The 22,860-nt window shown below is 37.4% G+C and overlaps 2 protein-coding genes and 1 long non-coding RNA gene across 3 annotated transcripts; 1 reads left to right on the plus strand and 2 right to left on the minus strand.

Annotated features, from left to right (window-relative positions):
- Positions 1-558: 558 nt before the first annotated feature.
- necap1 (NECAP endocytosis associated 1) lies at positions 559-4,917 on the plus strand. Its single transcript, XM_059509300.1, has 8 exons — positions 559-807; positions 1,785-1,885; positions 2,025-2,129; positions 2,242-2,323; positions 2,736-2,841; positions 3,045-3,183; positions 4,016-4,109; positions 4,191-4,917. The coding sequence occupies exons 1-8, from the start codon at positions 713-715 to the stop codon at positions 4,249-4,251; spliced, it is 783 nt and encodes a 260-aa protein (XP_059365283.1). The 5' UTR covers positions 559-712; the 3' UTR covers positions 4,252-4,917.
- A 7,496-nt stretch (positions 4,918-12,413) lies between these two features.
- LOC132104654 (uncharacterized) lies at positions 12,414-13,030 on the minus strand. Its single transcript, XR_009423565.1, has 3 exons — positions 12,944-13,030; positions 12,668-12,760; positions 12,414-12,584 (listed from the first exon to the last, which is right to left on the minus strand). It is a non-coding gene; the product is annotated as an uncharacterized LOC132104654 (long non-coding RNA).
- A 5,889-nt stretch (positions 13,031-18,919) lies between these two features.
- On the minus strand, positions 18,920-22,120 carry si:ch211-171h4.3 (serine/threonine-protein kinase SBK1). The gene is made up of 4 exons (XM_059510218.1): positions 21,981-22,120; positions 20,730-20,874; positions 20,380-20,582; positions 18,920-19,696 (listed from the first exon to the last, which is right to left on the minus strand). The coding sequence occupies exons 1-4, from the start codon at positions 21,984-21,986 to the stop codon at positions 19,028-19,030; spliced, it is 1,023 nt and encodes a 340-aa protein (XP_059366201.1). The 5' UTR covers positions 21,987-22,120; the 3' UTR covers positions 18,920-19,027.
- Between the last annotated feature and the right edge of the window lie 740 nt (positions 22,121-22,860).

Here is a 22,860-nt window from a genome sequence, read left to right on the forward strand (position 1 = left end):
ATTAGCCGAAAAAGCGTAACGACTAAAGCAAACGCTTTCGGATTGCCAGTACGTGGGAAAGGAGTTTTGAATGGATGTCAATGGAGGAGTGGCTTCACTACGTAGAATAAACAGCTTTTTAGAGAAAACGGCTTAGCATTGAATGAATCGACAGCATCTGCTAATCTACAACATGTTTTACACTAAACAATACTTTTGGATTAAACATTTTTTTTTAGAGATTACCACGAAAATATAGTAGAAGTCACTGACTTTTTGCGACAGGTGGGGTACATTTTACGGCACTTCCCATTCATTCATTCCTATGGTATCCGTAAACTGCGATTGAGCGTCGCACAACTCTGAATTTAAATTCAATAACGGCAAGGCTGTAATGTGATTGGTTATTACGGCACACGTGATCCAAGTTAGCCGTTACGCTTTCTCCAATAGTAAGTAATAAAGCCTCACATCTGCCTATACTAAAGACAATCTCTTGACAAATCCGCTAATCCCGACATCATGGTTGCGAATGCACTGAACCCGGTTTCTATAACAACGAGTCGATCCATTCACCCTCAGATCTGATGACGCGTGACGCTTGTTTCTCAAGCTCGTGCCTGAGGCATCACTGACGTCACTGACGCTCCAATGCCCGTGGAAGCGGCTGGCCCGCAATAACAAATTGGATGAAGACAAAAATATTACTCACATCCACTGAAATCAGTTCAAGATGGCGTCCGAAGTGGAATACGAGTCTATTCTGTGCGTGAAACCAGATGTCAATGTTTACCGCATCCCGCCGCGTGCGTCGAATCGCGGTTACAGGTAAATTAAAGATTGTGCGGGCCTGAGCTCGTGGCAGGTGTCTGTTCTGTAAATAATGTTGGCGTACAATTTTGTCTTGGTTGTATCAGCACTATACTGCTATTACGAACGATATTTGATAATAAATCATGCAACTATAGCATTTTTTATTATTATGCGCATTGTTGTGGCGCAGAGGCAGCGTATTGTCATTGGTTTATCATACAGTTCTGCTGATAGAAAGAAAAACATATTGTGATGTCAGATACTCGAGGTGTTTGACTACGAGCTCACGACTCAACATTAATAGGAAGTGGTCTAGAATAAGCAAATGAAAATTTTATTACATTTAGGAATTATTTCATCTCAAGTGCATAGACCATCGCGCATATGCATTATTCTGTTATATGTTATTGTGTTTATGTGAGATGTGTGTTTTCAGGGTCGTGTATGTGATCCAGTTTATATACGGTATAATTAGTCCTAAAAACTCTTGCCCACAGAGAATGTGATAATTCACTGGCACACATTTTAGAGGAGAAATCCCAGTTGTATTCCTTCATGAGGAGCTTGAAGGCTTGTAATGGTTCTGAAAATTGCAATAATACTGCGGGATTTCCCATAAACTGTGGAAATGTTTTTAATGCCACTGTCTTTTGGTCATTTTCACCAGTCACTGACCAGATTAAAATGAAAATGTACAAGGTCAGAAGGGGGAAAAAAGAAACCTGGATGAACTGTTCACAGAAAGATCAGTAACATGCTTATAGAAAACGAGCAGGGTGAATATTCACATCCAGTATTATTTTTGTGACAGTCACTTTATTTTAGTCATTGCTGTCCTGAATTTTTGACTACACCAGAAAAGAATATCTTATTTTTGTTGTTAAGCTCATACAAAAGATCTTTCCACAGAAAAAAAAGAAAAAACATCTGCAGTTGTGAAAAACACTTAATTGGATGGACTTGAAATTACATTTGTGCTGTGATAATCGCAGGGCGGCTGACTGGAAGTTAGACACTCCTGACTGGACCGGCCGTATGCGCATAACTGCAAAGGGGAAGGTCGCTTATATCAAATTGGAGGACAAAGTCTCAGGTTAGAAATTTGCAGATTGATCCAAAAAAATAAAATAAAATAATAATAAATTACCCAAATGTTTGATTGGATGACTCTCAAAGACATTTGAGCGTCAAAAGAAGCTCTTGGTTATTCTTTTTTAAATCATTGTCCTCAGGTGAGCTGTTTGCTCAAGCGCCGGTACAGGAGTTTCCTGGCATTGCAGTGGAGACAGTCGGCGATTCCAGCCGCTATTTCGTTCTCCGAATTCAGGATGACAGTGGTTAGTCTATCATCTTATTTTGCATGCCCTGTCATAATGGAATTTATCGCAAATAAGTTATACTTCTATATTAAAGTTTTCACATGCATTATCCTTGCTGCCTGTATTTTAGGTCGGAATGCATTCATTGGTGTTGGGTTTGGAGACCGAGGTGATTCTTTTGACTTCAATGTAGCACTGCAGGACCATTTCAAGTAAGTTTCCATCAAAAGACATGTGAATGTCTATGACTGGAAATGCTTTTGTATTTGTAGTGACATCTTGGAAGCAGATAGATGTTCGTAGTTTCTTTGTGGCATAACATTCCCTTTTAGCATGTACACTCTTTAAAAAAAGGTTTTTTTTTTTTTTTTTTTTGTGCAATGATGCCATAGAAGAACCATTTTTGGTTCCCCAAAGAACCATTCATGAGTAGTTCTTAAAAGAACAGTTTTTTTCTTAGGAATTCAGGAAAAAGATGAATAAAAAAACTTTTTTTGGAATCGAATGTTTCTATGAAGGTTCTTCATGCAACTACCAGTGCCAATACACAACCTTTATTTTTTGTGTGTTTAGTTAAAAAAAAAACAAAAAAAAAATTAATCTTTCCTTCTGTTTTTCCGTAAGGTGGGTGAAACAGGAGAATGAGATCAAAAGTTCTGAGGGTTCAGACTCAGGACCCAAACTGGATCTAGGCTTCAAAGAGGGACAGACCATCACACTGAATATCGGGGTAAAACTAAACTAAAGTGCAAAACAGCTAAAAACTGCTTTTGGTATTAGATAAAAAATAAAGAAATGGTAATAATCAGATTATGGCCTTATAGTCAAGCATCAATACATTTTCAGAAGAATATACTGTGATTTTTCATGCTCTCATATCACAAGTAAACATGGGTTTGGGTTAAATTAGAGAATTTTTTTTTTTGTATTTAGCAAGGTAAAAAGAGGGACAAGCCCCGCCCCCAGAGCTCAGGAGGCCTGGGGCTCCTCCCTCCACCTCCAGGAGGAAAGATCGCCCCTCCTCCTCCATCCAATCACAACACAGTACAGCCATCAGGAGGAGCACAACCTGGTACATCATTTGACCTAATTACTGCTTAAATATAAACTAAAACATAATTTGATGTCATGGATTAGGTAAATACATATACATTCTGAAAATGTACAATATGAATTCTGACCATGTATTTTTATTAAAGGAATTGTTTACCCATTTACGCCAGTTAATGATTTTGTAGATGAGTTAGTCTTTTCATTGGAACAGATTTGGAGAAATTCAGCATTATATGCTTTCTCACCAAATGGATCCACTGCAGTTGAATGGGTGCCATCAAAATGATAGTCCAAACAGTTGATAACATCATCACAATAATCTAAAAGTAATCCATGCAACTTCAGTCCACAAATGAATGTTTTGTAAGGTGAAAAAAATCAAACATTAAAGAATTTAACATCTAGGGTTTTGATGTGAGAGGACAACGGGATGGACCTTTTTTTTTTTTTTTTACTTTTTTAACTGGAGACAGCATAATGATAATTTTGTTTATTACAAACATGCTTGTCAGTTATTCTGACGGCACCCATTCACTGCAAAGGATCCATTTGTGAGCAAGTGATGCAATGATGCATTTCTACAAATCTGTTTCCAATAAAGAAACAAACTCATCTACATCTTGGATGGCCTGTGGGTGACATTCCGACAATTTTCACATTTGGATGAACTATTCCTTTAATATGTTAACCCCCTCTACATGCAGTGGGGTGCACTAATGCACATAAAGACAGACACAACTGAATTATACAGATATGATTTATAGACCATTATTTTTAATAACATAGTACTTTTGTTTTTCTATATATAAATATATATTTTATTGGACCTCACTTTCTTTTTCTACTTTTAGAATGTTTATTAGAACTGGACAGCAGTAACTCTAATATTGTGGTTCAGTCAAACATCAGCTCTGACCTGTGGGGTGACTTCTCTAGCTCTGCAAGGTAATATGATTAGTGACCTTGATTCTTGACTATTACAAATGTTCCTGTACTCAGATATTACTACTTCTTTCATTCTTTCAGCACTGTTCCTCCTCCAGCTTCACACCAAGAACCCTCTTCTGAGAACTGGGTCCAGTTCTGAAAAAGTTTTATCCTCCTTAATTCCATTATTGTTCCCATTCCGCCATCAAAACTACTGCAATTAAAAGATACTGCATAATTGTATGGAAAATTAGAGGAAAGCTGTATGTAAAGCTGCTAATCTTAGCAGAACATGGAGGCGAGAAATGGGCTGTTAGGAATTCTGTTAGTCTTATAAAACAAATCAACCAAATTAAATTATGAAAAAGATTGTATAATAAAGAGTAACATCCCATGGGAGTTATATGTAAAAGTTTACGGTAATGTTTTGAAAATTGTTTCAGTATCTTTCCATTTGTCCACAAGGTGTTGGTTGTGTCCATTTTGTCGTCATGACCTGTATATGTTTGTCCTAGGTTTTGGAGGAGTGAACATATGTGTGTGTTTTGAGTGTTTAAAAAAAGGCAGAGGTTTTGATCAAAAGTGTACAATTTAAACGAGGCTTGGATATGTTGCGAGCTTAACATCTTGTATATCATAAGAATATATAAAATCTGTACAGTATAAATATACAAACTACTGAATGAAGGCTACGATTTAGAAAAAATTATGTCCTGTCGAATAAAGGGATTATATCTAGATATTCATTACATATCCATATTGTCATTTACTTGACTAACAGAGTCATTTATGTTAAGCAAAAATAAAATATATGAAAGAACTACAACACGCATCGCTTCAAATGTGATCCTTTTAAATAATACTGTTATATTACTGTAATTGAGGCCCGAAGTTTTGCAGTAGGATTGGTCTATTACTAGATATCAAGCCCCTGGACTCCAAAGTACAGCAGGTATATGTCTGCTGTTTGTTACCCTTACAAAATATAAAATGTTATTATCATTTTAAACGTTTTCTGTCAAAATACCAAAGTTATTACAGTACTACACTGTCATGGATTAAACATTTTACTCTGTTATGGTCTTAAAGTAAAAACTGAATGCTAATTTTACTGAAGTCAGACAACATGGTTACCGTGACCTGTACAATTCTTTTATCCGTAATTACTCTTTGTAGCCACCCCCCTCCCCCAAAAAAACATACAGTAATTTGCATATATTAGCATGACTCCTCAAGAATTCACGTTTGACTAATTCGCTTACGAGAGTTTGAGGAGGAAATAGTCACAAATACAGATGGCTAATCTGCCGCACTTTACGTGATGGAAAATCACGTTTAAGATGGTAAATGTTGTGGACCATGGTAGCTGGTCTAAGATGGTCATTAGTTAAATAATTATGTGCTAGAGACTATCTTGGAACAGCAACAAATCAGCTCCCAGTTTAATGTTGTTTTTGGAGCGTGTTGGCTGGTTCTGTAATGGCCAGGTTGAACCAGTTAGAAACTACCATAAGATGGATTTTTCAGCAGAGACCTTAGCTGAGTCTTGCATCTGTTTCCATTCATTAGCCTATATCTAATTAGATAACCTCTTCCCAGGGGCGTAGCACCAAATTTTGGGCCCTGGGTACAAACCATCTTGCTGGGCCCCCAATACCATAGTGATACCAATGGGTAAGGTATTGCATTTTTATCATAAAAACACTTAAAATGTAAACAAAATAGGCCACACTCTGATTAATATATTTTTGTTTTATTGTCGAAAGTACTACTTACTGAGATGACAAAAGGTCTAGCAGGTCCAAACCTGGACTAAATCAAATATACTGTAAAGCAGTTCTGAAAATGACCATACCAAATGAGAAAAACTTTGGTCTGAAACACAAACTAAATAATGTCAGTTTTTACTAAATGCCCATTGACGGGTCTTTGCATGCGCAAATTTGCTGATCAGGTCTTTAAAGTCCAGTTTTTTGCTAGCATTTGAACAATAGTTTTCCTGTGCTTATCAGTAAGAGTTGTTGGCCATAATCCTGGGTCCTCTGACAATCCCTCTCCAGTATCCCTAAGTCTCTCATTCTCTTCTCTTTCCTCTTCAGCTCTGTCCTCCTGCTCCTGACTACCTTCATCACATTCTTCACTTTCCCTCTGATCACTTATATGAATATCAATCTCATCTTCTATTTCTGCCTCTGCTACAAGAGGAAATAAGCAAAATGGGTACATTGTTATTGTACACATTTAAACTTTAAACTTTAAACTGTAATTAGTAATTACACTTTAAAGTTTAAATGTGTACAATAACAATGTACTAATTTTGCTTATTTCCTCTTAACACTTAATTACTAATTACTAAGTGTTAAAAAGCTCACCTTGTCTCACTGTCACACTCACATCCACCTCACTGTCACTGCTTTCACCTAGCCATGATGAGGGGCCTGCTGCTGCAGGGTCTGACTCTGAAACTGAAATATATGGCTTCAAATGGTTGCTAAAATATCCTTTATTGTCACAATACCTTTTTTTTTTTAAAGTGTAGGCTAAGTACAAGATAATTGATGATTATTTGTCTGTTTAAAATAAATGCAGACTAGACTATAGAATCACAGGGTAAACTAACCGCCAAACTAGACATTCAGTCTTTGAATTATGTTTTAAAATAAGTCATTTTTCAATCATTAAGATGTGCATTATTATACTGAGAACAATCCTGTACTTAATGTAAGAGCGTGTGCGAGCTAATTTGCATAACAATGCGGTAAAATAGGCGCTAACGATCTGTGTTTTCGCGGGTGTTAGATTTTGACAATGGAGGGAAATATACAGTGTTTTCATGTAAACTTCTGACTCTGAGAGTGGGGAGAAATCCGGCAGAAGAGGAGACAAGCGTTTAGGCAGCTGCCTGGACTGGCAGTGTGTTGAGCTCCGTCTGCTTCTCACTCCCTGTTATTTACGTAAGGGATAATGTATAACGTTAGATTACATTATCCTCCGCTTCGTGTCGGGGTCCTGTTCAGCCTGTCGGGGTTGTTATTCGCTATAACGACCGCCTCTCTATACATTATCCCGCTTATTACATGGCTACCCACAAAATAAATAAATAATTTGCCACGAATTATTGATTTAAAAAGGAGTTTATTGATTTAAAAACGATTGTATTGCTTCCGCCAAAGAAAATAGTCCGTTCCGCGTCCATAGCAACGCGCTGTTTTTCATGGCAACGGTCTGTTATACTTCGCAGCGGTCTGTTATCAAGAAATAACAGACCGCATTCTACATTGGAATTCAGCCAAGCCATGTAATAATCAGAAACATTGTTTGCTCGCTATGAAGGGTGTGATACTATAAAGTATTGGTATATTATTCATAAATGCAAACATAAATGTATGCTATTCTACCGGGAGTAGATATTTATGTTAAAACAATGTCAATGCTTGATGATGCATTTGGAGCTCACCTCTCTTTTCAAAAAAATTTGTGAGCAACTGCTTGCCCTCATTTGCCCTTCTCTCTTTATTCTGCTTCTCTTTTCGTTTTTGAGCCCCTGATTTTCCTTTCTTAAGGAGAGACATGACTCTTCACGGCTCACTCCAGCTCCTGTCTCATCATCAACTGATTCAATCACCGCGGGTCCGCAGCAGAAGCACCTGACCTGCGGGTCGTACCATTTGCATTGATTCGAGAGGGGTGTGGGGCCCTGCACAGCATGAAAATGACTTTTTTATACCAAACCAGCGCCTAACTACAAGTTTAGTTTTGCACAGGAACTTTTTTAGTTGTACATAAATGCTATACAAATGTTAGTGCATGTATATGTATGTATAGAAAACTGACTTCTAAGGGCCCCCCCCTGCCTCGGGTACGGTGTACATTTTAGGACATCCTCAGACCTCAGTCATTAAATGAAAAGGCATCATGCCTCAGACTAAAAGGCTTCAGTCATCGGAAAAAACGGCATCGCGCCTCTGACTGAAAAGCTTCAGGTCTCAGGAAAAACGACGTCAGGTGTCAGGTCTCATACAATTAACGTTAGGTATCAGACGAAACGGACTCAGGCAAAAAGTCATCAGACTAAACGGACTCGGACAAAAAGTCATCAGACGAAACGGACTCAGACAAAAAGTCATCAGACTAAACGGACTCGGACAAAAAGTCATCAGACGAAACGGACTCAGACAAAAAGTCATCAGACGAAACGGACTCAGGCAAAAAGTCATCAGACTAAACGGACTCGGACAAAAAGTCATCAGACGAAACGGACTCAGACAAAAAGTCATCAGACGAAACGGACTCAGGCAAAAAGTCATCAGACTAAACGGACTCAGACAAAAAGTCATCAGACGAAACGGACTCAGGCAAAAAGTCATCAGACTAAACGGACTCGGACAAAAAGTCATCAGACGAAACGGACTCAGGCAAAAAGTCATCAGACTAAACGGACTCAGACAAAAAGTCATCAGACTAAACGGACTCAGACAAAAAGTCATCAGACTAAACGGACTCAGACAAAAAGTCATCAGACTAAACGGACTCAGACAAAAAGTCGTCAGACGAAACGGACTCAGGCAAAAAGTCATCAGACGAAACGGACCCGGACAAAATGTCATAAGACGAAACAGACTCAGGTGGAATATAGCGTTGCTCCACCCCATGTGACGTAACACGCACGCCGTTCACAGGAAGTGGTATATCATGGTTGATTGATGGCAAAAGGAGGTAAGCAGCGTCTGATATTTTATATTTTAACAGTTTTATTCAAATGTTACAGTAATTAGGTTAAATAGGGAAGAGAACATGATTTTCGAGTCTTGTGTGCACGTTTAAAAAGTTAGTTAGCCATATTGCAACTAGCGAGCTTTTATTTTGGACAAGTAGTAAAATTACCCTTACGAAAAATAACCATGGTTTTACTTTAAAAAAACAAAACAAAAAACAAATGGTCGATAAAGTTAAATCATGGTATCCACAGATTAACATGGTTTTGCTACACTAACCATAGTTTAACCATGGTGTTTGTAGTAAAACTGTAGTTATACAAATGGTACGTTAATCATTACCCCAAAAAAACATGTTACTACACTTTTAATATAATAAAACCATGGTCACTTTACGTCTGGGTAAAGCGAATTCTTTTAAGCTATTACATTGAAATCTTGGTCTAATTATAACATACCTGTATGAGTCTAACACCAGTTGTTGAATAAAATGATTTTGTAAAAACAATGGTTCTGTCTTATAATTAAATATATATTTGTTTGTTTCAGTCAATCAAGTTATCGCTGACATTTTCTGGGTAAGTGTGACCATGCTGAGCAGGACCATTACCTGAATCCAGTACCCATTTAGATGTCCAAGCAACAAATAAGCTCCTCAATGCCAGAGAATTACCATTTGTTCAATCCAAACCTGCATGTCATCCTGGACTGTACAGAAATCTGCTGTGAAAGCCCTACATCACTGAAACTCCACTCTGAAGTTATACAGGTCCTTCTCAAAAAATTAGCATATTATGATAAAGTTCATTATTTTCCATAATGTAATGATTAAACTTTCATATATTTTAGATTCATTGCACACCAACTGAAATATTTCAGGTCTTTTATTGTTTTAATACTGATGATTTTGGCATACAGCTCATGAAAACCCAAAATTCCTATCTCAAAAAATTAGCATATCATGAAAAGGTTCTCTAAACAAGCTATTAACCTAATCATCTGAATCAACTAATTAACACCTGCAAAAGATTCCTGAGGCTTTTAAAAACTCCCAGCCTGGTTCATTACTCAAAACCGCAATCATGGGTAAGACTGCTGACCTGACTGCTGTCCAGAAGGCCATCATTGACACCCTCAAGCGAGAGGGTAAGACACAGAAAGAAATTTCTGAACGAATAGGCTGTTCCCAGAGTGCTGTATCAAGGCACCTCAGTGGGAAGTCTGTGGGAAGGAAAAAGTGTGGCGAGAAGAGGTGACCGGACCCTGAGGAAGATTGTGGAGAAGGACCGATTCCAGACCTTGGGGGACCTGCGGAAGCAGTGGACTGAGTCTGGAGTAGAAACATCCAGAGCCACCGTGCACAGGCGTGTGCAGGAAATGGGCTACAGGTGCCGCATTCCCCAGGTCAAGCCACTTTTGAACCAGAAACAGCGGCAGAAGCGCCTGACCTGGGCTACAGAGAAGCAGCACTGGACTTTTGGACAAATTTTGCATGTCATTCGGAAATCAAGGTGCCGGAGTCTGGAGGAAGACTGGGGAGAAGGAAATGCCAAAATACCTGAAGTCCAGTGTCAAGTACCCACAGTCAGTGATGGTCTGGGGTGCCATGTCAGATGCTGGTGTTGGTCCACTGTGTTTTATCAAGGGCAGGGTCAATGCAGCTAGCTATCAGGAGATTTTGGAGCACTTCATGAAGATTTCATTTTTTCAGCACGACCTGGCACCTGCTCACAGTGCCAAAACCACTGGTAAATGGTTTACTGACCATGGTATTACTGTGCTCAATTGGCCTGCCAACTCTCCTGACCTGAACCCCATAGAGAATCTGTGGGATATTGTGAAGAGAAAGTTGAGAGACGCAAGACCCAACACTCTGGATGAGCTTAAGGCCGCTATCGAAACATCCTGGGCCTCCATAACACCTCAGCAGTGCCACAGGCTGATTGCCTCCATGCCACGCCGCATTGAAGCAGTCATTTCTGCAAAAGGATTGCCGACCAAGTCTTGAGTGCATAGCATAATTATTTGAAGGTTGACTTTTTTTTGTATTAAAAACACTTTTCTTTTATTGGTCGGATGAAATATGCTAATTTTTTGAGACAGGCATTTTGGGTTTTCATGAGCTGTATGCCAAAATCATCAGTATTAAAACAATAAAAGACCTGAAATATTTCAGTTGGTGTGCAATGAATCTAAAATATATGAAAGTTTAATTTTTATCATTACATTATGGAAAATAATGAACTTTATCACAATATGCACATTTTTTGAGAAGGACCTGTAAGTGCACTACCACATTCAAAGGTCTGGTTGGGGTAGCTCTGTGTGGTGCAGTGGAGATGTGGTTATGGCAGACAAGGGGTTCACTATTGAAAATATGCTCTCCAGTGTTGGTGCTAGACGGATCCTTCCATCTTTCAAATGTGCCAAGCAGTTCAGTAAACAGGACTGTGAAAAAACACAGGCCACTGCACGCCTCAGACTTCTGGTGGAAAGGGGGATTAGAAGGGTCAAGGAAATACACATCTGGGATTCTGTTGTGCCACTCACCTTGTCAGGAAGAATTAATCAGATCTGGCATAATTGCTGTTTTATGGTTTATTATCAGGGACCGATGTTTCTTGAGCAGTGAATGTATATTAGTACATTAGATTTTTAAGAATGACTGTGATTGTTACAATAGTAGTGTTACAGTGTTAACATTTGGTAGTAGTTTTTTATTTATTAATTTTTTTTTACCTTTTCAGTTAGTTGCAGTGCATACCTTTAATACCTACCATCATTAAATGTGTTTTTACTTTTTTTTATTGTAATGTAAATTTAATATTTTGTATAATGAAATTATTTAAATAAAATGTCCCTGAAAATAATTTGACAGACACAATGAAATAGTTGACAATGAAAAGTATTTTTATATTAACTCATGAAAAAATCTTATTTGTTATATCATACAATGTATCAAATGTAAATATACACAACTAGTAAAATAATATGCATATCATATACATTACAGAAGATTTAATACAAAACAAAGTATTCACCTCGGTATGTACATATTTCTAATTAATAGCAAGTACAATATATATTTATTGTTATAATTTGTGATGTATCTAATATGTTACAAAAGATCTACTACAAAATATGCTACATACTACTCAACTACATAAAGTATATATTTACTATGAATGTAAAAATAAATCTTAGGTTCATACTATAATATGAACAGAATCTGTCCATTCATACCACTGAAAGATACACATCCAGGTAAACGTTATAATAGTATTTTCATTGATGCTATGAAGGCATCATGTCGCCAGATCATCTGTATTGTGAGATCTGATTTTGTGTCAGTCACAAAGTCACACCAGAGTAGACCAGTGTCTGCAGTCTGACCTTGTACCTGCCAGTAGTACTTATGGGTCTCTTTAAGTTTGGCTAGTCCTCTTTGAATTTTCATAAATGGAACCTGAGCAATGTTTTCAGCAGAGGCGCTTTTTACCTCCACTAGTCCAAACTGGAATGTTTCAGATGGATCATGCACTCGTCCGTTTGGACTATTTTAAAATTACAGCCAAACTGAAAACCAAGCACAGGTCGTGAAGGAAAATTAACATCAGGAACACCTGCAGCTATAGGGGGACATTGGTATGAAAGTGGACTGCCAAGAGGTACAACTCTACTTTTGACATGCCCTCAAGTATGTGTGGCAGCAAAGGCTTGGGATTAATCTGACTTAGTTTTGCACCAGAAGCCAAGACATCAGCATCTGGAAGGGGACCTAAAGAAATGAACACAAATGATGAGTCGTGAAGACATTAAGCTATACCTGTGCGCACACAGACAAACAGAGTTGTGAATTACCTGTGTAAGCCTTTTATGGGGTAGAATTGATTCCATTCTTCCCAACTGATTCTGGTTTCAGGACACACAGTTCACTCACTGCCTCTGGATGAACTCCCTTAATATAAAAAAAATACAGTAATAGTTAAAGATCGTTTACTGATCTTGGGTGGTTTTCATTTATATATTTGTTACTTAATCGGCACTCTTGTTCATTATTAGTCTATGATGTTTAAATGTTTACATATACTTTCTTTGAGTTAATAGTGTTCTTACCAATGCAGAAAAGAAAAATACATGCCTGTGCTCTTGGACGATGCCATCTCTGTGGCTAACTTGATTTTATTCATCTTCTTAGATGCGTTTCACTGCAAGATAAAAGCATTAGATGCTGTTAACATTTTTTTTTTTTCATTTGTACAAGAATATTGTATAACATCAGTGAAGAAGTACATTATCGATTAAACTTAACGGTAACACTTCCTATGAAGCCCGTATTTAAAACAAATTATAAGAGTATTCTTATGGCATTATAATGAATGCATAATGTATTATAAAAAAAACTTTGTAATATGTCATATCATCTCATGAGTAATCATAACAACAGTTTTAATGTGTTATAATGTAAGTATAATTTACTTATTTGTGGTTATAGCATTTAAGATTATGATTTATAATACGCAATGAATATAATTCATCCACTTAACTTACAGATTGTTTCCCTTAGATATAATACAAGTCTCATATCTTGGCATTGTTGTTTTTTTACTTTACTCAAAGCAGGCAAATACCACTATAAATAACTACAACAATAATAATGAAAATAAAAATAGTATTTTTCCTTAAACAGCCATCATATCAAAAATCTGATCAGATGAATGTGTAATATGTAATACTTTTGATTTTAACCAAATTTATTGTAATATCAATAAGATAGTAAGATACTGTATATATTTTAAATAAATAATGTCAAGATATAAGACTTATAAACCATTATAAATCATGTGGATTTAGCATGGTGTTTATTGTGTGTTATACATAATCATACTCATAAAAGTTACAGCCACAAATAAATAAGTTTTATACGTATAATTGTTATGATTATTTATGAGATGAAACAACAAAGTTTTTCTATATATAATGCATTGTGGTTTTATTATAGTAAAAGTGTAGTAACGTTTTTTTTTAGTGTAATGACTAACGTACCATTTGTATAACTACAGTTTTACTACAAACACCATGGTTAAACTATGGTTAGTAGCAAAACCATGTTAATCTGTGGATACCATGATTTAACTATATCGACCATTTGTTTTTTGTTTGTTTTTGGTTTTTGATAGTAAAACCATGGTTATTTTTCGTAAGGGTAACTTTACTACTTGGCCAAAATAAAAGCTCGCTAGTTGCTATATGGCTAACTAACTTTCTAAACGTGCACACAAGACTCTCGAAAAGCATGTTCTCTTCCCTATATAACATTTGAATAAAACTGTTAAAATATAAAATATCAAACGCTGCTTACCTTCTTTTGCCATCAATCAACCATGATATACCACTTCCAGTGAACGGCGTGCGTGTGACGTCACATGGGGCGGGGCAACGCTATATTCCACCTGAGTCCGTTTAGTCTGATGACTTTTTGTCAGAGTCCGTTTCGTCTGAAGACTTTTTGTCCGAGTCCTTTTAGTCTGATGACTTTTTGTCCGAGTCCGTTTAGTCTGATGACTTTTTGCCTGAGTCCGTTTCGTCTGATACCTAACGTTAATTGTATGAGACCTGACATCTGACGTCGTTTTTCCGGAGACCTGAAGCTTTTCAGTCAGAGGCGCGATGCCGTTTTGTCCGATGACTGTAGCCTTTTAGTCTGAAGCATGACGCCTTTTCATTTGATGATTGAGGTCTTGATGTCCTAAAATGTACACCGTACTCGGGCCCTGGGTACTCGGTACCCTTTACCCCCCAGTCCGACGCCCCTGCCTCTTCCTAGCACTACCATCACTCTAACAGTCTGTACTTCTCAGTTTTGCCACCAAACATCTCTGTCACCCGAGTGCTGAGAGTTTTCATGAGACATGCACACCTGCTCCATGTTGGTGTTGAGTAATGGCCTGTTAATACCCTTTGTAGTTCCCTTAATCTTTGTAACCTAGCTAGTTTGTTCACAACATCATTCTGTTTGGCTTAGATTTGCATTCTTAAAAATGTTTGCCTGCACCTTTGACTCTTTCACCGTGCTGCATGGATTTACCTTGTTAACATAATTAATTGGATTGCTTTTGAACTTTAATCTGGGACATCTATTAATGGGTTTTGAGATTTTTAACATGCAGTTGGATCCTGCTTCAGTTGTTGATTGTCATAAATATACACTATATGAGTGCACCAAGACCTACTGTAAGACACTTAGACACTTAGTTAGTAGATACCTTGTTTTTCTCAGTTTCACCGGATTAAGATGGCAGTACTCAATGTCTTTTTGAAATGAGTATGGATTATCATAAATTAGTGTTATTAATAAAAATGATTATATTAATAATATTAATACAAATAAATAAAGTAAAAACTATATAAACATAATACACCGGTCTGATGATTAGTTGGTTGGAGGAATTTGTTTTGTCCAATTAATTTGAATTATCAAAAAATAACATTTAATTTATTGAGCAAAACTGAGATAAGTGACCAACAATTTGTCTGTTTTTCATATAAAACTATCATATGGCTTTAGAACACTTGAAATACATTGCATGATAAGGAAAGAGTCGCTTGTACATTATTCATCATTTCACATAACTTTGGAACAACATGAGAGTGAATAATGATGATAGAGTAGTTGAGTTGTGGAGATGAGGATTTAATTCGCGAAGCTAGTTCTTTTGATGGTTATTTACTGCATGTGAAGTGAGATTTTGAATAAATGGGATCTTAAAATGGTCAGGGCTTCAGTGCAATGGTGGTGAAATAGACGTCAAGCAATGAACAAAATGTCCTTTCTATATTCCTGGTAGTTGCAGGTTAGGATACAGTGTTAAGATTTTTTTGGAAATGTTCTTGGCTAATATATCGGGAGCATATTTGGGGAGCAGCTGTTCCTTCGTTGATGAGAGTTTAAATCGGCCCTCATTCAAAAGTCTGAATGTGTGAGTGAATTTGTGAACCTGTGTGTTATTCGGCACCACCCTGTCAACATGTCTCAGTAAAAGATTATGGACTTGATCTTTCTCTCTCACACACACATTTGATCTGCCAGTTCTGCTTGAATAAAACATGCTTTAGAATTAAAGGTTTAATCATTAAACTAGCCAATCGGACACACTGTAAATCATATCTTGTTTTAGCTACAATAATCAAGAGTTTAGCTAAATTCAGAATAGCATACTATTTTTCCATACAATATCTTTTTTTATGGTGGAATTAGTAAAAGAAGTATGCTATTCTAAATCCCCTTTTCTTATTTCACATACTACTTTTCACATTGTGTAATGTAATCATGTATGTGTGTTGGGAATGTGGTGTGTAATAAAAAACGTAAATATTAATTTCATGATTAAGACTAAATACACTGCAAATTGATTTTCAAATCATTTCTAATAAGGCACTGAAAATTAATCGGGGCAAGGTTTATTATAAAGTACTTGAAATAATAACGTTATCATGTTTTCAAAGTGTATTTCTTATAAATCTATTAAATTAATCAATTAACAAGTATGAACATGATTTAAATATGGCTAGCTGTGAAACATTCATGATTTAATTAGTTAATGTATGAGATATAAAATATTAAACTGACATTGAAATTATTAATATTCTATTAAATTATGGCAATTATGTATTTAATACTTTGGTTTATTAGTATTATTACACCAGTGTCATTCTTGGTTCATTTATGAAAATATGCATCTTAAATTTATTAGTTTGTTAAAATGGAACGAAAATCGTTCCATTCCAATTTAATGAAAATCTTTATATGGAATTAGGCTAACCTTAAATATTTGGCTGAAATATTTCCTCTAAAGTTAAATTTGTCTCAGGGATTCTCATAGTACATTCCACAACATGAGTCATGCAGCAGCTTCAGGAGGTTTATTGTCTGAACATTTTAACAAATATAAAGTTGGTATTCCTGGCATTCCAGTGCTTTAAATTAATACAATTTCTAGACCGATATTTCTCACTTGCACATTTACTTACAACTTAACATATGCCAGATGACAGCATACTTTAACGCTGGCATAATTGTGCATAAATATGTTTTAATATAGTATACTGTATCAAAGGAAAGTTCATACCGTTAGCAGCTGGAATAGTAGGGCTGTCAGATGATCTTCGTGGATCTTCTCCCTTCATGTAATGAGCTATTTCCGCTGTTAATCTCTTAACAAGGTGTTTAAATAACTTCAGACTGAAAGGGCAAAATCTGGCACTATGGTGTCTTTTGATGTCTTAATTTAGTAGCTTAGATTGTATTCATTCAGTTTCTGGTGCAAATGTCTGGAGTTTTAAATGTCTTCAATTTTTTGTTTTGGAAGGTCAGGTGATCTTCATTTATTTACAGTGTATTCTTTTTTCTTATTTGATAGTCTAGTTGTAATTTATTTTAAATCTTGAATTCATGCAAAAATATTTTCATTCATTGTATTTTGCAAATACGGTTGTCGTATTTACTCCACAATTTACAATGCTATGTTTTCATGGATCAGTTGAAGGAGTCGGAACAAAAGCCAAAGACCTATATGTTACATGTAACTTTACACTTTGTGTGTGTGTGTGTGTGTGCATGTAGTGTTGATGAATGAAGGGACAGGTTTGAATGCAGACGTGTGAGACACTTAAAGATCAGTGAAGACTGTGTGTGTTTGCCCATGCATGTGTATGTGATTTCAAATGTGCATCTGACAGAGGTGATGATGGCTGAAAGTGTTTTATTAATGGTGTGGGGGTTATTTTTAAATCTGGGACACATAGTGTCTGAGTGTTTGTATGTGTCTTCTGCTGAAACTTGAGAGGTTTGCTGCTTCTAACTCTTGCGCTCACAAGTTCTCCACGTGAAGATGACATTTCATGAGCATACTGTAGGTTGTTAAAAGCATAAATATGATTTAAAGACTGGAGTGAACATTCCAATCTTTATGACATTAAGCAAATATAAAATATATATATATATATATATATATATATATATATATATATATATATATATATATATAGATAGATAGAAAGAGAGAGAGAGTTCAAAATGTTGCATGAAAATAGATGTTTAATTATTCGTTTTTGTATGATAGCCAGAGCAAACTGTTAATTTTGATTTATTTTACATTAACATTTCTATAATTTCTACCAAAAGTTCCCTGCAGTTCCACCATAAACCCCTATGGGATCCTGCTTCATTATGCATGTGGGAGGTTCAGAATAAAATATTGTAACATTTATTATAAATGTGGCCTCGTAATCTTTTATCAAAAACGTTAATCTCCTCTCACAACAGCACTAAGGCAGTGATCCATCCCTTTCAGCAAGACATTTGAGATTGCAGGAAACAATGGTCCAACCAATTCCCAATGAACGAAATCAAGACCAGCCTTACTTTTTTATTTTCCCGAGAAGTCCAGTTGGACTTCGGAAGGTGGACAGGGCAGCAATATATATATAGACTTAAAAACACAGATGTTATTAAGATGCCTGCAGATCTTTTGCTGTAACTCTAACATTTTTGTAAAGATTCCATGTTATAGCATTGATATTTGTAGGACGCACATTGTTTTGGAGTGTAGTAATGTTGCTGGACTGTGGATGGAGTTGTTTTAGAAACAATTTACCCATTTTCAGTTATATAACCCTTAACGACTCTTAAGGGTGTATTCTAAAAGCTCTACAGCTTGGACCAGTGCAAACCCGCTTTTGGTGTTAAAAACTACTGTCAGGATATACTAAAGGCAGGCAGTGTAAAATAAACACTGAAAAGGTGTGTGGACACAAAATGAATTATGCAACGTTATTTAATATGGTTGGCGCTAGTCAGTTTGCTGGTATTTGTGGCATAATTTAATATCCAAAATACGACACTAATTTGCGCTAATTTGCATTGGTCATTATGGAAACAATCTGGCTGGGTTTGTGTCTTTAATGTGCACATAGTCAGTAGATTATCCACAGAACTTTCCACTCATATCAGCGCTTTTATGGGATTGCGCTCTCATACTAACTTACCCTGTTTGGTAATTCTGGCTCTTAGTGTTTACAGCTAAGATATATATAAGATATATCCTGAACTACTTCCAAAAGTGATAACCATTGTTCCCACCATGGAGTGAATGACCAGATGACGGCATCCTACTGATGATGACGACATCCTACTGATCTCGGTCCTGTCCTTGGGATGCATCACCGACTGACATCCTTGTCCAATAGCCAGGCTTCTCCCAAATACCTTTCCACCTCATCTGGCCTGCCACGAAGCCTGGACTGTGGGTGGAGCAAAGACTTAAAAAGATGAGCCGCAATAGGGGTGAACGCAGCAAACTGCGGTGCCACCTGGTGGAAGTTTTCATGCTGATCTGACTCTTTCTCTTGTGATGCTGAATCTTCCCAATTGGTCCATTGTAGATAGCTTTTATATGCTGGGTTATCCGAAATGGTCTCAGACCATGGTAGGCTCCCCATGAGCATGGCGTAGATTAGAATGCCTAATGCCCAGCTGTCTGTACTGGGATCCACAGACACCAACATCCTTTGAGTCTTTCCAGAATCCCTTTTTTGCTTGTTCCCATTGCTGTCCACCCCCAAGTGGCCCGAATGGCTCTCCTCAGTTTTTCTTGCAATTTCAGCCTCAGGCGTGCAGTAAGGGGAGCAGTACCACACACATGGTACCCTGGTGCCTGCAGCCTTCACCATGCCAAAATCACCAAGCTTGACCCAATGACACTCACGGTCACATAGGAAGATGTTCTCTGGTTTGACATCACGATGGACAAAGCCAAGAGAGTGGAGGTGAGAGAGGGCACCGTTGATCTGGGAAGCCACTCCCTGGGCACGGCTCTCTTCCAGACCAACCTGCAATGAAGAACACCAGTTTACCACTTTGGCCAATGGTGTCCAAGAGGTGTCTGTTCCTGCTCCTGGAGTGTCTGGAGATTAGCTCCAACCTGCCCCAACAGGTATTCTCAATTAAACACACCTGATCCAACTAATCAAGGTCTTCAGCATTACTAGAAACATCCAGGCAAGTATATTGGGGTAGGCTGGAGCTAAACTCAGCAGTACATTGGTCCTCCAGTAGCACAGAGAACTCCAAATTAAACAATTCCCCATCGTAAGTACACATTGATGGCCTAAGACACGAAACGAGTGGTTTGTGTGAGGAAACGAACAGTAGTTATATTTTACCTCTTGTACACAACCACGTGTGATTGGTGGCGTATCGTGTTGTAAACAGTAAACAATGAGTGACGTAAACGCGCAAGATATCACTTCTGGCGCTTTCCGCACTTGTGCAAACCAGAACACTCGCACACGTCACACACCAGGAAATGCGAGCGCCCTCAGATCACTTGGATGTGGTTGTGTATAAGAGGTAAAAGCGATATAAATACTGTTCGTCTTCTCACACAAACCGCTCGTTTCTTGTCTTAGGACATCTTGGATGCCCTTCAGGTAAGCTAAAACATACCAAAATTTTATTTCAAAGTGATCTATCTCTTTAAGAGGCATGGAACTGATGTTAAAGTTTTACCAACCTCAGGAACGATGACATCGTAGAGGTCGCCATAGAGGCAAGGTTGCTGCGCAAACACATAGTGAGTAGGAGTGGAGAATGCGATGCCTAAAGCAGAGGTAAGTGAGGGGTGGGTGCAGAAGGCCAAAGACAGGTTATATTCCCTGAGAAATGACAGAAAATATGTGTCGTCTCGCAGAAAGAATTTAAGGGCCATTAGGGTTCCTAGATTCCATGGAAATTTGGAGGAATAATGGAGATATTGTCAAAGGGAAAGAAAGAAGGAAACAGTATACTCTAGCAGAGTTCCCAGAAATGTGATATAGCATGGATAAGATCAGATGATAGAAAGACAATAGCAACATAACTTACCTCTTTTCTTGTGCACTGCTAACTGGACTTTTCCGTATGAACCCTCCCCAAGAAGTTTAATAAGTTGGAAGTGATCTAAAGGCTCCAGTGATTCTAGAGACTGAGCCGTTAAGTGACACAGCTCATCCAGAAGTCTTGTGGCAGTCTGTAAGAAGCAAAACTAGTCAGCGTTGCAGATGGATGTGCCAAACATTCAACACATAATGTAATTTGAGGGAGAATTTGCATGCCTTTTTTCCTACTTTATTTCAAAGACAGTAAATTAGAGCATCACTATTTACTAATTAGCATGCAAAAGTTCTTATTTGATACCCATGGCATTTTTGTTGTTGTTTTCTACCTTTTGCAGCATGTCAACAAGGTTTCAATAGCTGTCAAACACCACAAAATGCCACGTTGAAAGTGAACGGGATCTGGCTGGATCAGAGATATACTGCTGGGATCTGTCACTGCATACTATTATAAGATCGCTACAGCGAAATGTTTGATTAGGGGCTCAGTTCTGAGGATTGTCTATTCTGTCAACACATCTTAACTGTCCCCAGACAGCTGTGCTATTCAGCTGAGCATCATAGGATTAGGTGTTCTGTTCAGTAATAGTATTGGTAACTGATCAACATTTATTCATGTAGCATGATTGAATGTAATCATTTGTATTTGAACTGGATACTCTTTCAGTGTTTTTAGGTTTTTAGTCTGTATGTTTTCATGTCCCAAAGCAGAAAGGTTACACTCTTTAGTAATGTAGCAGTTCGGGATGATGGGGGACAGTGTTGCATAAGAGGGATAAGATGCACCTGTTGGGCATCAGTTGTGTGAGGACAGACAGCTCACCAGAAGTTGTGTGTGGTTAACCCCTTGTCAAGTACAGCAGAATGGGCAGCACATCTAAGTTCCTCAGGATTAGTTGTGAATGTTGTAAATCACTGAATTGCATAGTATGTTCTAAAAAAACTTTCAGGTATGTGCTATTTAACTCTTCTATAACTTTTAAGCACATCTATACACATTTACAGTATATGCATCCCTTGGTGGAAGTAAGAGACTTCTTTCTAAAACTTTGAACAATCTTACTTAACTTTTGAACGACAGTGTACATATAAGCCAAAGGCTCCATGGAATAGAACACAGCCCATATTCCATGAATAAATATCTTATTTTAAATTACATTTACATGCTATTTAAAAATCTTTTAAAGTCTGTGCACAATCCATATAGAAGAGACGTATTTAAAGAATTGAAAAGACTTACTGTCATAATTGCTGTTTGAAGGCTGAAAGGGAATTTAGAGGTGCAGTTCCCTATTGATCAGTCTGTCCATAAATTTTAGTCACTGAAAGCTGCAGGTCAAACAGGTAAGAGCAAGTCATCCAGTCATAAATCAACTCACAGGTTACAGTTTCTTTGGCTTCTGAGTGCATGTCCTGATTGCTACTGCATCTGTCCTCTGCTTATACAGTTCAATAGTCTCTCTATACTATCTCTCTCTCTCTCTCTCTCTGTCTATCTAAATCCCCCAGTATGCTCACTCACATGCGGTCTCGCCGCCATTCCCCCTCCTTTTGAATGTTACGGTGGTCATTGCTGACAGTATGTTCTGTAGAGCTTGTATAATTGGCACTATACTATACTGTCACTATACACCCCACCCTTTTTAGTTAATAAATTAATGCTCTCAAATTTTGTACCTTCTGTATTTTTTGTATGTCTTATTTAGGCTGTCAGTGTAATATTAAAATTTAGTCTGATTAACCAAAACCCCCTTGTGTACAGCAAATACTGGAATATCTGATTTAATTGCAGTTTTTTTGATTGATCAGCGGATCATGAAAATCGATTAATAGCCCTTGATCTGTTTTTCTGTATCATGGATCTGACGAATGTGTTATGATGCTGGCCAGCATGTTCGAATTCTCTCTCAGGGAGCATGACAAATCCAACAGCTGTGAGAGAGTGGTACACAAAATGCTTATATTGCAGATCTCTCTTTCTGCAGGACGTGCCAAATCCTGACTTTTCAGCGTTTTAAACTCTCTCACACGCAGTCATATGACATATCTTTTATCCATATCCAGTTCCTATTCTGCAGCGTTTGGTTTTGACATACATGGTTGATTAAATAAAATGAAAA

Source organism: Carassius carassius, chromosome 25 (assembly GCF_963082965.1).
Source record: "Carassius carassius chromosome 25, fCarCar2.1, whole genome shotgun sequence".
Taxonomy (NCBI): Eukaryota; Metazoa; Chordata; class Actinopteri; order Cypriniformes; family Cyprinidae; genus Carassius; species Carassius carassius.

Bases quoted from the DNA above. Each gene is read 5' to 3' on its own strand.
- si:ch211-171h4.3 (XM_059510218.1), bottom strand. The intron at 20,583-20,729 runs GTAAGTTATGTT...CATGGAATCTAG, and splicing joins AGCAGTGCACAAGAAAAGAG to GAACCCTAATGGCCCTTAAA. The intron at 19,697-20,379 runs GTTGGTAAAACT...TCTTCATTGCAG, and splicing joins ACGATGTCATCGTTCCTGAG to GTTGGTCTGGAAGAGAGCCG.
- necap1 (XM_059509300.1), top strand. From the start codon at position 713: ATGGCGTCCGAAGTGGAATACGAGTCTATTCTGTGCGTGAAACCAGAT. The intron at 2,842-3,044 runs GTAAAACTAAAC...TTTTGTATTTAG, and splicing joins CCATCACACTGAATATCGGG to CAAGGTAAAAAGAGGGACAA. The intron at 4,110-4,190 runs GTAATATGATTA...TCATTCTTTCAG, and splicing joins GACTTCTCTAGCTCTGCAAG to CACTGTTCCTCCTCCAGCTT.